General features: G+C 42.0%; 1 protein-coding gene across 1 annotated transcript; it reads right to left on the minus strand.

Moving 5' to 3' along the window:
* Positions 1 to 11,416: 11,416 nt before the first annotated feature.
* LOC133981929 (trace amine-associated receptor 13c-like) lies at positions 11,417 to 12,969 on the minus strand. The gene is made up of 2 exons (XM_062420809.1): positions 12,687 to 12,969; positions 11,417 to 12,321 (listed from the first exon to the last, which is right to left on the minus strand). The coding sequence occupies exons 1-2, from the start codon at positions 12,967 to 12,969 to the stop codon at positions 11,417 to 11,419; spliced, it is 1,188 nt and encodes a 395-aa protein (XP_062276793.1).
* Positions 12,970 to 13,187: the final 218 nt, after the last annotated feature.

The raw sequence follows: 13,187 nt of genomic DNA on the forward strand, positions 1-13,187 counted from the left end.
ACATAACATCACAGATTTGATCCTAGTGGTACCAAGACAGTGATGCTAAAATACTGAATGTAAAAATGCTGAAGTGGTTTTCTAGCAGCTTCTGTAGCTGCTGAGGCTGTGAATATTACAGCAGAGAGCTGAGTGCATTTAAGTCAAACATTAAACTCACAAATGAAAAGTTCCCAAACACATTTATTATTACCATATCTGATGCAATCACCATTGATGAATAATGCATTACTGATACAACTCTGTACAGTGATTCAATTTCAGCACAATAATAGTCACGTATTTTCTTACACAGAACCAACGATGATTAAGATGCTGTAGATTACAAACTTTTCCATGACTATGACAGCTTTTTAAAACTAGAAAAATAATGAGCTTTGCTGTAAAATGCAAAATGGCTGTTTGTTTGTACATGTAAGATATTCATTCATTCAGTGAAAGTTTGCACGTAACATGCTAACGTATTAGATTTGTTTTCTTTTCTTTTTTTAATTCCCTGATGTTGTTATTTGGTCAACCTGCAGTACATAACAGCACCCTTAACATCAACAGATACCTTCATGTCTATAAGATTGTCAGTCAGTTGTCTTTAAAGGACCAGTGTGGGGATCTATTGGCAGAAATCTTTTCAGAAATAGAATATAATATTCATGAGTATCTTTTAATATGTGTATAATCACACGAAAATAAGAATCATTGTATTTTCGTTACCGTACAATGAGCCCTTTATATCTACATAGGGAGTGGGTCCCCTTTCACCGAGGCTGCCATGTTGCACCAACATGTTTTTACAGCAGCTCAGAATAGACAAGCCAAACACTGGCGCTAGAGAAAGACTTACACCTTGACACACACTGTGTCTTTCTCAGTCACTGTGGGATCTCCTATATGCTTAGAAGGGGAGGAGAATAAGTATTCAGTGAGTTGCAATCTGCAACCACAACTGAATCTTACACACTGGTCCTTTAAAGGAATAGTTTTTGGGAAATAGGTTTATTCACTTTCTTGCCAAGAGTTAGGTGAGACGATTAATCCCTGTCATATCAGCCTATTAAATACTGTATTGGCCCATATATGAGACCAAATAGTGGGGGTTGTATTCCAGTACTTAAGAATTCAATACATTAGATTTTCTTTTTGAGTGGAGAATATCAGAGTAATAGAAACTCTGAAAGAGTGTTGAATTTTGGGGGGCTTGTGGCCTCAGTGTTGACAGGCTAGCAAGTTACTTGTTTTCTTAGCAAGTCTCACAGACTTAGTGAGCTCTAAAAGAAACCCCGGTTTGACCTACTGTTTCTGACAGCATGTCATGTGTTTTTCCACCACTTATTAAATAAACTCTCGACAAGTGTCTAAAAGTGTCCGACATCTTTACTGTATCTACTCCGGTTAAGAACCACGCTTCTTACTGATGTCCACAATCACTTTTATTCACCTTCAGTGATGAAACACCGTGAAAACTAGAAACAAACAAAAAACATTTCAGCAATCACATACATCAATCTCAGTCATACATTTCTTTGACACAAATGCCCAACAAAATTAACCAAAATAATTATTCTACCGTGTGCGCCTTGCAAATCAGCAGTAGATAAGTTGAACATCGAAAAAAGGTCCGCCGCACCATCATCCTCTCTCGTCTTTCTTTCTAACTCTCACAACCGCTCACAACATTCATCACACGTAACCCCGACAGGAAGTGGTTGCGCACAAAACATTCCCTACAAAACAAAGGTTTGGCAGAAACCATGACCATAAAGTATATAAGCATATATATATTTATATATACACATATAAAATAATAATAAAAAGAAATCAGATATCAACATATAAATGACACACTGACTTCCTGTGTTGTCATGGCAACCCATAGAACATTATTATGAGCGTCAGCTACACTCCCACCAAATTACCCTTTGATTAACACAATTGTAGATGTCAAATACATTTACACTCTTCCAAATAATCAATGGTAATTTCAAGGCATTGTTCTGTTGTGTCCTTATAGAAAATGAACAAATTAACAATAGAATTTACATTTCTACACAAATATTACCCAATTATGGATGAACTACTGTGTAATGACCACCTTTAGCTACCTTTAACTAGAACCACTAACTTCTGAATGGATCTTTGAACGATGGAAGGCTGGTTGAGGCGTTCCCCCCTTTTTCCTAACTTCCTCTCCCCCATCTGCACTGTCACTTTTCGTACTAGTCCGTCGTCATCCTCATGTGCTTCAACAACCCTGGCAAGTTTCCAGTCATTGCGAGGGACGTCCTCCTCTTTAATGATCACGATATCATCCACTTCCACGTTGCGCCTTGGTGCAAGCCATCGCTGTCTGAGAGTAAGGTTTGATAGATATTCTTTTCTCCATCTGTGCCAAAATTGCTCGGACAGATATTGAACCCTTCTCCACCGTTTTTTAGCATACAGATCTTCCCTGATGAACTTGCCTGGTGGGGGAAGTGGTACAGAGGATTTCATTGTGATCAAATTTGGTGTGAGCGGCTCTAAACTTGTGGGATCGCTGATGTTATCGACAGTGAGCGGACGGTTATTTACAATGGACATAGCTTCATAAAAGAAAGTCCTTAAGGAAGTATCGTCCAACCTTCCAGCACTGTCAGCCAGGACTGTGCACAGTACGCTTCTCACTGTCCTGATTTGACGCTCCCATACACCCCCAGTGTGACTTGAGTACGGTGTATTCATCTGGAAGTCGCACTGCCTGTCTGCCAGGTATGAAGCTACTCTTTCCTTATTGAGTTCTTTTAGAGCCTTTGCCATTTCATTTTTTGCTCCCACAAAGTTAGTGCCCTGATCAGATCTGATGTGTCTAACAGCTCCACGGATAGCGATGAAGCATCTTAAGGCACTGATGAATGCATCGGTCGTCATGTCCTCTAGCATTTCTATGTGCACTGCCCTGGAGCAAAGACATGTGAAGAGGAGGCCATACCGTTTTTGTTCTTTACGACCTTGTTTGGTGTGGAAGGGACCGAAGCAGTCCATACCGCAGTAAGTGAACGGTGGTGTAGGATCAACGCGGTCGCTAGGTAAATCTGCCATCCGTTGTTCCTCTGGTGGTGCGCGAGCTCTCTTACACTGTACACACTGCCTGATGTGTTGAGCCACAGCTTTACTTCCACCAACAATCCAATAACCATTGGTTCGTAGTTCATTCAGAGTTTGTCCTCTGCCTTGGTGTTGTATTTTGTCATGATGGTGTGCGATGATGAGGTTTGTGACAGCACCATTTCTAGGGAGTATTACTGGATGCCTCAATTCAAGAGTCACAGGTGCCTTTCTCAGTCTTCCTCCCACTCTCATTATACCATCTTGGAGGAATGGGTCGAGCTGATAGAGTTGGTGGTTACAAGGAAGTTTTCCTGATTCCTGGCTAAGCATGTTCAACTCTCTTTGAAAAGCATCTTGTTGTGCAAGCTTGACGAGAGTCAGTGCAGCTTGCCTTCTTTCTTCCACATTTAAAGGTTCTGTGGTTTTGATCCTCTTAGCCAACCGCCGGATGCGAGCGATGACCTTGACCGCTGTGATCCATCTGGAGATCCGTGACAGATGCCCTTGGATGTCAAATTGCCTTGCAGCCTCAGTTTTCAGCACCAGTGTACTCCTCACCTCCGGATCTCCCATCAGAAGCTCCGATGTAACCTGATTTGTGGCTATTTTTCTCTCCCATAAAAACTTGGGACCGTAGAGCCAATTCGAGTTGATAAGGTCAGCCACCTTGAGGCCTCTGGAGGCATGGTCGGCAGGGTTTTCTCCTGTGTCGACATAGTACCATTGTCTTGTGTCAGTGGTTTCTCTAATTCTCTGGACCCGGTTTGCAACAAAGACATGAAACCGTCTGGCTTCATTGTTGATGTAACCTAGAACCACTCGAGAATCTGTCCAAAAATATTCCTCATCTATCTTGAGCTCTAGCTCCTCCCTTAACATGTTGCTCACAGCTGCTGAGGTTACTGCAGCGCTTAGCTCCAATCTGGGTATGGTGAGTATTTTGGTTGGAGCAACTCTCGCTTTGCCCATGACCAAGGAGCAGTGCACATTCTCTTTGCTCACCACTCTAATGTAAGAGCACTGGCCATATCCTTGGCTGCTCGCATCAGAAAAGTGATGAAGCTCAACTCTCTGAACCTCACCAAACCTGTCAGGTATGAAGCATCTTGGAATCTCAATTTTCTCAAGGTTCTCCAAATCCTTCATCCAAGTCTCCCACCTTAACTTCAAACCCAAGGGTAGTGGTTCATCCCACCCTGTACCTTTCTGACACATCTCTTGTAGCACCCTTTTTCCTTCAAGGATGAATGGAGCTAGAAACCCTAGAGGGTCATATAAAGAGGCTACAATTGAGAGAATCCCTCGTCGTGTCGCTGGTTTCTCGTCAAGTGACACCTTGAAGGAGAAGCAGTCGCTTTCAACCTTCCATCTTATCCCTAGCACTCTTTGCACTGGTAAGTCGTCATGGTTGAGATCAACATTTTTCACCTCCACAGCACGTTCTGCAACATCGATAGACTCTAGCACCTCTCGGCTGTTGGAAAGGAACTTGTGGAGGTGCAGCTTTCCTTTGGCACACAGAGCTTGGGCTTCCCTCACTAGCTCAATCGCCTCACCAACCGACTCCACACTTATGAGCCCATCATCAACATAGAAATGCTTCCTGATGAAGCTAGCTGCAGAGGGGAACTCTTTCTCATTTTGACTGGCAAGGTGTTTCATGCCATAATTGGCGCAGCCAGGGGAAGATGATGCTCCAAATAGGTGCACCTTCATGCGGTATTCTGTGGGTTCGGAGTTGGTGTCCCCGTTTTCCCACCAGAGAAACCGCAAATAATCTCTGTGTTCTTTGTTGACATGAAACCTGTGGAACATTTTCTCCACATCACACATGATTGCAACAGGATGTTTACGGAAACGGCACAGTACAGCTGTGAGACCATTTGTAAGGTCGGGTCCTGTTAACAGATGGTCATTTAATGAGGTGCCTTCGTACTTTGCAGAGCAGTCAAAAACCACCCTGATTTTGTCTGGTTTCCTGGGGTGATACACCCCTTGATGAGGGATATACCAGAATTTCCCCCGCTCTGGTTGGGTGTCTACTTTCTCTGCATCACCATCTTTGAAAACGCCTTCCATGAACCTTACATAGTCATTTTTGAACTTGGGATCTCTGTCCAGCTTCCTTTTAAGTTGCTTCAACCGGGCCAAAGCCAGCGTCTTATTGTCTGGGAGGTGAGGACGTGCTTTGAAAGGAAGAGGCATCTCAAGGTGACCATGCTCATTTTGCTGGACTCCTCCTTTTAAGATCTGCAGGAAGCAAATGTCTTCTTGAGATATGCTTTTGTCACCTGGTTTTGTGTCTGCAAAATCGGACTCAAGGGCCTTAATGACAGCTGATGGTGTTATAGGTGGTAACTCTCTGACAGATACCCGATGACAAAGCCCAGTCACGTTTTTAGCATTCAAACGTTGTGATGCGCTTCCCACAATGCTCCAACCAAGGTCTGTTTTAACAGCATAAGGCTCATGGTCGCCTCCAGTGATGACCTTTCTTGGAATTAGAGCTCTGGAGCAGTCATAGCCAATCAATAATCCGACACCACAGTCCATCAGTGGGTGTATCTCCTGGGTTATGTCGACAAGGTGCTTCCATGTATTGGCTGTGTGACAGGTGGGAATATGTGCGCGGTCAAGAGGAATGAAGTCCCTCGTATAGGCTGGAGGCAAGTCAATGGAAATGTTTGAGGAGAATCCTCTGACTTTAAGACCACATACTCTTTGACTTTTCACCACTGAGTCTTTCCCCATCATCGTGGAGAGCTTGAGCTTAACTGGTTCCATTGCTGCCTGGAGCTTTTCACACACCTGCTGATCGACAAATGTGTGGCTGCTTTGTGTGTCCAGTAGGGCATATGCTAGGGTCTCTGTATCAGGAGCGTTAGGTGCTGAGATCCACACTGGCACAATCATTGATGTACTTCCACCTTCACTTCCATTCACACAGCAGGATAGTGAGGATGTATTTTCATCAACTGTACTTTGTGTTAATGGTGTCTCTGTTGGAGAACGATCTTCATGTAATGCAGTTGGATGACTCTTTCTGCATATGCCACACATGGCTCTGTTTCTACAGTCCCTAGAGTTGTGACCCCTTCTCAGACATGCAAAACACAGCTTATTTTCATGTATGCATTTTTTCTTTTCCTCTGCAGACATTTCCATTAGCCTCTTGCATTTATGTATGGAATGGTTTTCTCCACAGCAGATACACTTGCCTGTGTTTGAGTTTTGTAATGGTGTGCTCCATTTCTTTGTTTTCTCAACATCTCTTGACTTGATTTCATCAAGGTCAAATTTGGCTGTGGAGCTCGATGGAACTGGGGCTTTCAAATTTGTGGCAAATGTGTTTGCTTTTGAGCGCTTCATCTCTCTCACTGGTATCTCAGTAGAGTGCCTTAAAGCATGTAAGGATGACACTGGATTGCATGCTATGCGTGCCTCTTTAGAGATGAATGACGCAAAGTTATGAAAGCTTGGATAGTCATTACCTCGATCCAGCTGTTCTGTGACGTGACGGTTCCACCTGGATGTCACCCATTCAGGAAGTTTAACAAGCATTTTCTGGTTCTCCTCACAGTCATTCAGAACCTGTAGACCCTTTATATGAGGCATAGCATTACTACATGTTTGGAGGAAATCACTGAATTCTCTCAGCTTGACGTACTCTTTTCCACCAATCTTTGGCCAACTATTGAGCTTCTCTCTGAATGCCCGTTGCACTACAAAGGAATGACCATATCTGGCATTCAATCTTTCCCATGCCTGTTGATAGGCTTCTTCATCCTTCCTATAGAAACTGCCTTCAAGAGAAGATTTTGCCTATGTACTTTTGTAAGTAGAACAGTCTATCTGCAGGGTTAGAGCACCGCCTCTCTATAAGAGCTTTAAAGCTTGTGCTCCATTCTGTAAACTTCAAAGGATCACCTGAGAATACAGTGGGTTCTGGAGTTGGAAGGCGAGTAAGAGCTAATGACTCTTGTAATGTCTGGACCAAGGTTGTCTCATTTTGCACAGTTTGCAGTTCTTGATCTGGGATGTAGTGAGTGGGTGGGTTTGCATCATTCACTTTGCTGCGTACAGAACTGCATGTCCCATCCCTTTCTTTTATTTCTTCTTCTGTGTAAACATTTAACCTTGCCTTAATGACTTCAATGTCTCTCTGATTTTCGAGTTTTTTCAACTGCTGACGTTGAGCTTCAATGGCCCCTTCCATATCAATTTCAGCTTTCTTTGCAGCCAACAGAGCAGTCATCTCAGCCCTCTTAGCTGTAATGCTAGGTGACTCTGAGAGGTGGCCAGAATGGTGACAACTGGGTGCAGTAATTCTGGAGGCTGCAGATCCATATATGGATCTAGCATATTCATTATCGAGTAGCATGCGTAACCTTGATCTTTCTGCCACAGCATCAAATTCACCTCCATCTTCCGTTAGACGCACTCTCATCAATTGCAGTAAGTCTGCTGTCACAGCTGAGCATGCATCTACTTTTCTCCGAATTTCTTGACTTGGTGCTGTTTGGAGTCGAATACTGTCATATATCTCCTTTAACTCGGACTCTAGCTTCTCAGCTTCATCCATCATGTTATACATGTCACCCTCAGAGCACACTTGCTTTAACCTTGTACGAATGTCTCTTACATTGTTTTTCCACTTCTCATATGTTGCTTTAAACTTCTTCTCCTTTTGAATTAACTCTTGCTCTTTCAGTTCCTGCATTTTAGGTGTTAATATTCTTTCACGAGAGGATTTTCTCATTTTTGTCTCAGATTTCTCAGATGCTTCACTCTTTCCTTCATCTTGCACTTGCAGCATATCATCAGACTGTCTATCACCACTTTGAGACATTTTTAAAGTTGTAGCCTGAAAAGGCTCCAGGTAATGCACGCTGAAACCTGTAGCTCGCTGCAGGATGAGAAGCAACGTTGCACGCTGAAGCCTGTAGCTCTTTACAGGATGAGAAGCAACGTTGCACGCCGAAGCCTGTAGCTCGCTGCAGGATGAGAAGCAACGTTGCACGCTGAAGCCTGTAGCTCTTTAAAGGATGAGAAGCAACGTTGCACGCCGAAGCCTGTAGCTCGCTGCAGGATGAGAAGCAACGTTGCGCGCCGAAGCCTGTAGCTCGCTGCAGGATGAAAGCACCGTTGCACGCTGAAACCTCCGGATGGATTAGGACACGTTTTCACTGTATCTACTCCGGTTAAGAACCACGCTTCTTACTGATGTCCACAATCACTTTTATTCACCTTCAGTGATGAAACACCGTGAAAACTAGAAACAAACAAAAAACATTTCAGCAATCACATACATCAATCTCAGTCATACATTTCTTTGACACAAATGCCCAACAAAATTAACCAAAATAATTATTCTACCGTGTGCGCCTTGCAAACCAGCAGTAGATAAGTTGAACATCGAAAAAAGGTCCGCCGCACCATCATCCTCTCTCGTCTTTCTTTCTAACTCTCACAACCGCTCACAACATTCATCACACGTAACCCCGACAGGAAGTGGTTGCGCACAAAACATTCCCTACAAAACAAAGGTTTGGCAGAAACCATGACCATAAAGTATATAAGCATATATATATTTATATATACACATATAAAATAATAATAAAAAGAAATCAGATATCAACATATAAATGACACACTGACTTCCTGTGTTGTCATGGCAACCCATAGAACATTATTATGAGCGTCAGCTACATTTACTGTAGAATCAGACAGAGGACCAAATATTCTTTCAAACTGCCAAAACTTACGTCACAGAACATGGTGATAAAAAACAAAGTGCTAACAACGAGAGAAAATCATAATAATTTTTTTAAGAGCCTGACAGGGGAGAATATAAGTATTTGACTGAAATGTAAACTAAACAAAATTACAGTAGCTACCAGTCAAAAGTTTGCATACACTTTCCTTTAAGGGAATGCAAAGGTGTGTGCAGACTTTTGACTGGTACCGTATGTTCTGCTTTGACAGGCATTGCAAACTAGCTCAGGCTATAAATGCTGTGGCATGTGGTGTAAGTTCATGTCCTATACGAATAAACATTAAATAAAAAAATATTTCATATTTCACTTTTACAAGAGAAATTACTTACTGTATATAGACTATCTTATCCTTGGACAAATATTCTCAGGGCAAACTTTTCCAAACGGACTACTACTGTTTTGTATCTTCAAAAGAGATTCTCCAAAAGCAGGTTTTGGAAAAGGGGGGTTATATTATAAACAAGGTCATATTATATTTGATCCAGTACAGTATGAAGTTACAACCAGGAAATGTAAAGAGACAGAACTGACTGCACTACACTTTGGTTTGTGTGCAGATGAAACAAATTAGATATAACATGTTAATTAGTGAGGTTTAGAGGTGTTGATAGGTGAACTTTATTATCTTTGGTCAGAACTGGGCTAGCTTTTCCCCCCTGTTTCCACGCTTTATTCTAAGCTAAGTGTCTCCTGATTGTAACTCAGTATTTAGTGGCCAAGGAAGCAAGCCTATTTCCCAAAATATCAAACTATTCCTTCAATGGGCACTTCATGGTAAAGAGAACAAAACTGTTTTTTAATTGTCTTTCACTATCACATCGATTAAACGATGAGAATAATGTTTGTAGATTCAGGTAATAAATCTGGAAACATTTCAGAGCTTTAACGGAAAGAAAAGCATCGTCTATATTGAGTTCAATAATTTTGTCGCTGGATTGTTACCATATCATATGCCCATAATTTATGACAGAAATACATGAATAAATATTGATCATTGATCATGAATGAAAATCTAGCCATTTGATGTAGTAAAATGCTCTTCAACCTAATTTATAGATATGTTATATTGTCAAATTGTACAATACAGAATTCCAAACAATACACAAGACTTATAGCTGACACACTGATGAAACCATTATGTTACATATACATTATACCCTGAAAAGGTAGGCCAGCACAGTATGAGGGTCTGCTATTATTATAATGCTTTTTTATACTAAATATTTGTGGATGTCATCCCATTCACTTAGTCTACAATGATTTCTGTTTTTGTAAATATACAGATCATTCTTTCAGTCACATTTGCTTGAAAAAAAAACCAACATAAAAAATAAAGGTTGTACAAATTTAACATTGTTTGACACATGCCACGATGCAAATGACCCACATAGGACCCACACATGTATAATAACTAATAAAGTGCATTCCAGATACTTGAGGCAGATTGAAATTAGATGCTGAGTAAAATTAATATAACACCACAGAATCAAATCCATGGTGTGAACCCTTTACCTAAACATTTGTAATGCACAGTATTTCAAAGAGGAGGCAGTAGTTTGATTTTCTTAACATACTAAATCAATATTTCAAAACCCACAAACTGAAATTTAAAAAAAACATTTACTGAGTGGTTATTGTGGGTGTCAGTGCAGCTTCTGGAGATGGGTTTAGTTCCTGAAGTTATTGAAAGGCCCACAAAAGCTTTTGATGTAAAGCTTCAGGAAAGAGGTTTGACGATGGAGCAAGGCAAGACAAGGAGACCAGAGGAGAGGATGTGTCCTGTTGTGGCAGTGGAGTAGCTCCAAGACCTGCAGTTTGTTTCCTCAAGACCTACAGTATGTCTGCTTGGCCAAGCTTAAACAAAGTTATCATGCCATGCATAGATATAGGTTTGCTTGTCCAGAGACAATTGTGGATGGAGGTCAAGTGTTAAAGTTTGGGATGGACTTTGATTTAATAAATATGGGGAAAGAGCCAGGAACAGGTTACCTTAGCCTACCTTAATGAATGGAAACAGATGAACAAAGCTAGTCAAGGCCTGTCTGAAGACAGTAAAACCCACCATCCAGCATCTCTAAAGCTCACTAATTAACACATTACTTTTTTATTAATTTAATCCATAGAAATATTGAAGTGTAAAAATAACAATTTTAAGTTTTTACGGGGGTTAGATGCCGTACCATTTGTTGACCATGTGCAGTAACTTCCTGTAAAATCCACTGTTTACCTGGCAGCTACCCTCTGCCACAACCTCAGCTCATCTCCTTTTTAGATTTAGTTGGGGTTTAACTACATATAAGAATAATTAATTAGTGAGCTTTAGAGGTTCTGGTGGGAGGATTGTACAGGGTGCAGCAAGCTATTTCTCTGCGTTTCCTTTCTTTCTGCTAGGCTAAGCTAACTGCTTCCATCTAAAATGTACCATACATGATGTGAGAATGGCACCAATCTTCTTGTCTAAAGTAAGTCTCTGCAAGAAAGCGAAAGAGCGCATTTTCCCCAAATATCAAACTACTCTATTTAAGATGCTTGTAGGTTTTTAGTTCATGTGTTCCTCAGGTCTTCTCACCATGTGGAGGGGAGTGGTCTCGCAGAAAGAGCAGGGTGACACCCTTCCTGAAGCGGTGGTCCCTGACACTGTAGATGATCACGTTACAGCAACTGTTTCCTGTTAGGATCCAGAAGGCAATGAAGGAAAAGTTACACCAGGTGTATCCCACCACATTCCCAAGCACAAACACTGCAATGGGAGAGAAGGATGCTGTGAAGGCGAATGTTAATATGCCAATTGTCTTAGCAGCTTTGATATCTGAAAAAGAGGGTCTGTGGGAGCATCCTCCCCCTCCTCCGCCTCCTCCTCCCCCTCCATCACTCAGACTGCCCTCAGATAGGAGTTTGCGTTTTCGGGAGTACTGTCTGATGCTAGTGAAAGACACAATGTTAACTGCTAATGTGCCACCAAGAAGTGTGAAGTCAAATGCTGGGAATAACAGCAAAATGTTGGCATCAGGTGGCAGCTGGCTTCCAAACAATAATGGGGTGTAGTTACACATACGACTGCATTCATTGTACTCCAACGTGAAGTTTCTGCTAAAAATTAGGGGTGCAAGAGCCAGCAGAAAGCTGGCTGCCCAGGAGAGCAGGATGAGGAGAAGAGTTCGTCTCCGTGTCACCAAGGCATCCTTGTGGAGTGGCCGTAGGATGGCCACACTTCGCTCCACTGTCATGAGAAAGATGGTGCTAATGGAGACAAATGTGCATCCAGCAAACACAGGGCCAATCAACATGCAGGGCTGCCAAGGGCTCACTAGTCCACCCAGAGAATTAGAGGACGCTGGTGAGGTGGAACTACCCTGGTACCAAATGGGAGGCGCACTGGTTACCATCAGAGAGATCTCAGTGTAGACAGAGAAAGGGACCACAAGGACACCCACCATCATGTCTGCTATGGCCAGAGACACTGTGAAGGAGAGAGAAATATGCTGTTTTCATATAGATATACTTTTAAACTCTTTTAGAAAAAAAAGTGCAGTATAGTAGATATTTTTAAAACAGTTAAAAAAAAGGAGCTTTCAGTTTTCAGTTTTTTGATAAACTTTCGAATAAGACTTTAGACTTTTGAAGGTCTGTGGTGTGGACATATTGATAAAGTATTGCTCCTTTTCACAATATTGGCTGAATTCCCACAGGAAAGAAAACTTGGTGGTTATCACTGTGTAATACTTCAACATATCAGCTCGTGGATAGTTCAAATAATTTTCTCAAATGAAAAAACTGAAATGAAACACTTGCTGCTACCAACAGGCACTGGGTTGTAACATTTACCTTTCAGATATCCCTGTGGTGTTCTGGACTGCCTCGTCTGCACAAAGACGGTAAGAGTGACCACATTCCCAACCACGATGGCAAAAGCCAGGCTGACCATGAACACCACTGTCAAGGTGCGATTGATAAACCCACAGCAACAGACGGTACAGAGAGGGGCCAGAGACTGGCCTGACCCAAACTCTGCCTGAGCAGCTGCAGTCCAGTTGAACGGGTAGTCTGTAGTCGCCAGCAGAACTGCTGTACTCCCAGGAACACTGGTGTTGGAAAGCAGGGCAGTCATGGCCCAGGATTGACTGGTTTTTCCTTGATTGTGGTAGGGCTGCTTATGAAACCATATTCTGGGCTGAGAAACTATCCTGTTGAAAAATAAAAAGACACAGTGTCAAATATCTGTGTTTTTAATCAGTGTTAAATCATGTGTCCTGACCAATACAAACCTGGGTCCTCAACTATAGAAGTAAAACACAAACAACTAAATGAAACTCAGACAGTCAGAAG

The sequence above is a fragment of the Scomber scombrus genome, chromosome 1 (genome assembly GCF_963691925.1).
Source record: "Scomber scombrus chromosome 1, fScoSco1.1, whole genome shotgun sequence".
Lineage (NCBI taxonomy): Eukaryota > Metazoa > Chordata > Actinopteri > Scombriformes > Scombridae > Scomber > Scomber scombrus.

What these genes read in the sequence shown, in the direction of transcription:
- LOC133981929 (XM_062420809.1), bottom strand. Translation starts at nt 12,969, where the DNA reads ATGACTGCCCTGCTTTCCAACACCAGTGTTCCTGGGAGTACAGCAGTT. An exon ending in ACCACAGGGATATCTGAAAG is followed by an intron (nt 12,322 to 12,686) that starts GTAAATGTTACA and finishes TCTCCTTCACAG; the next exon opens with TGTCTCTGGCCATAGCAGAC.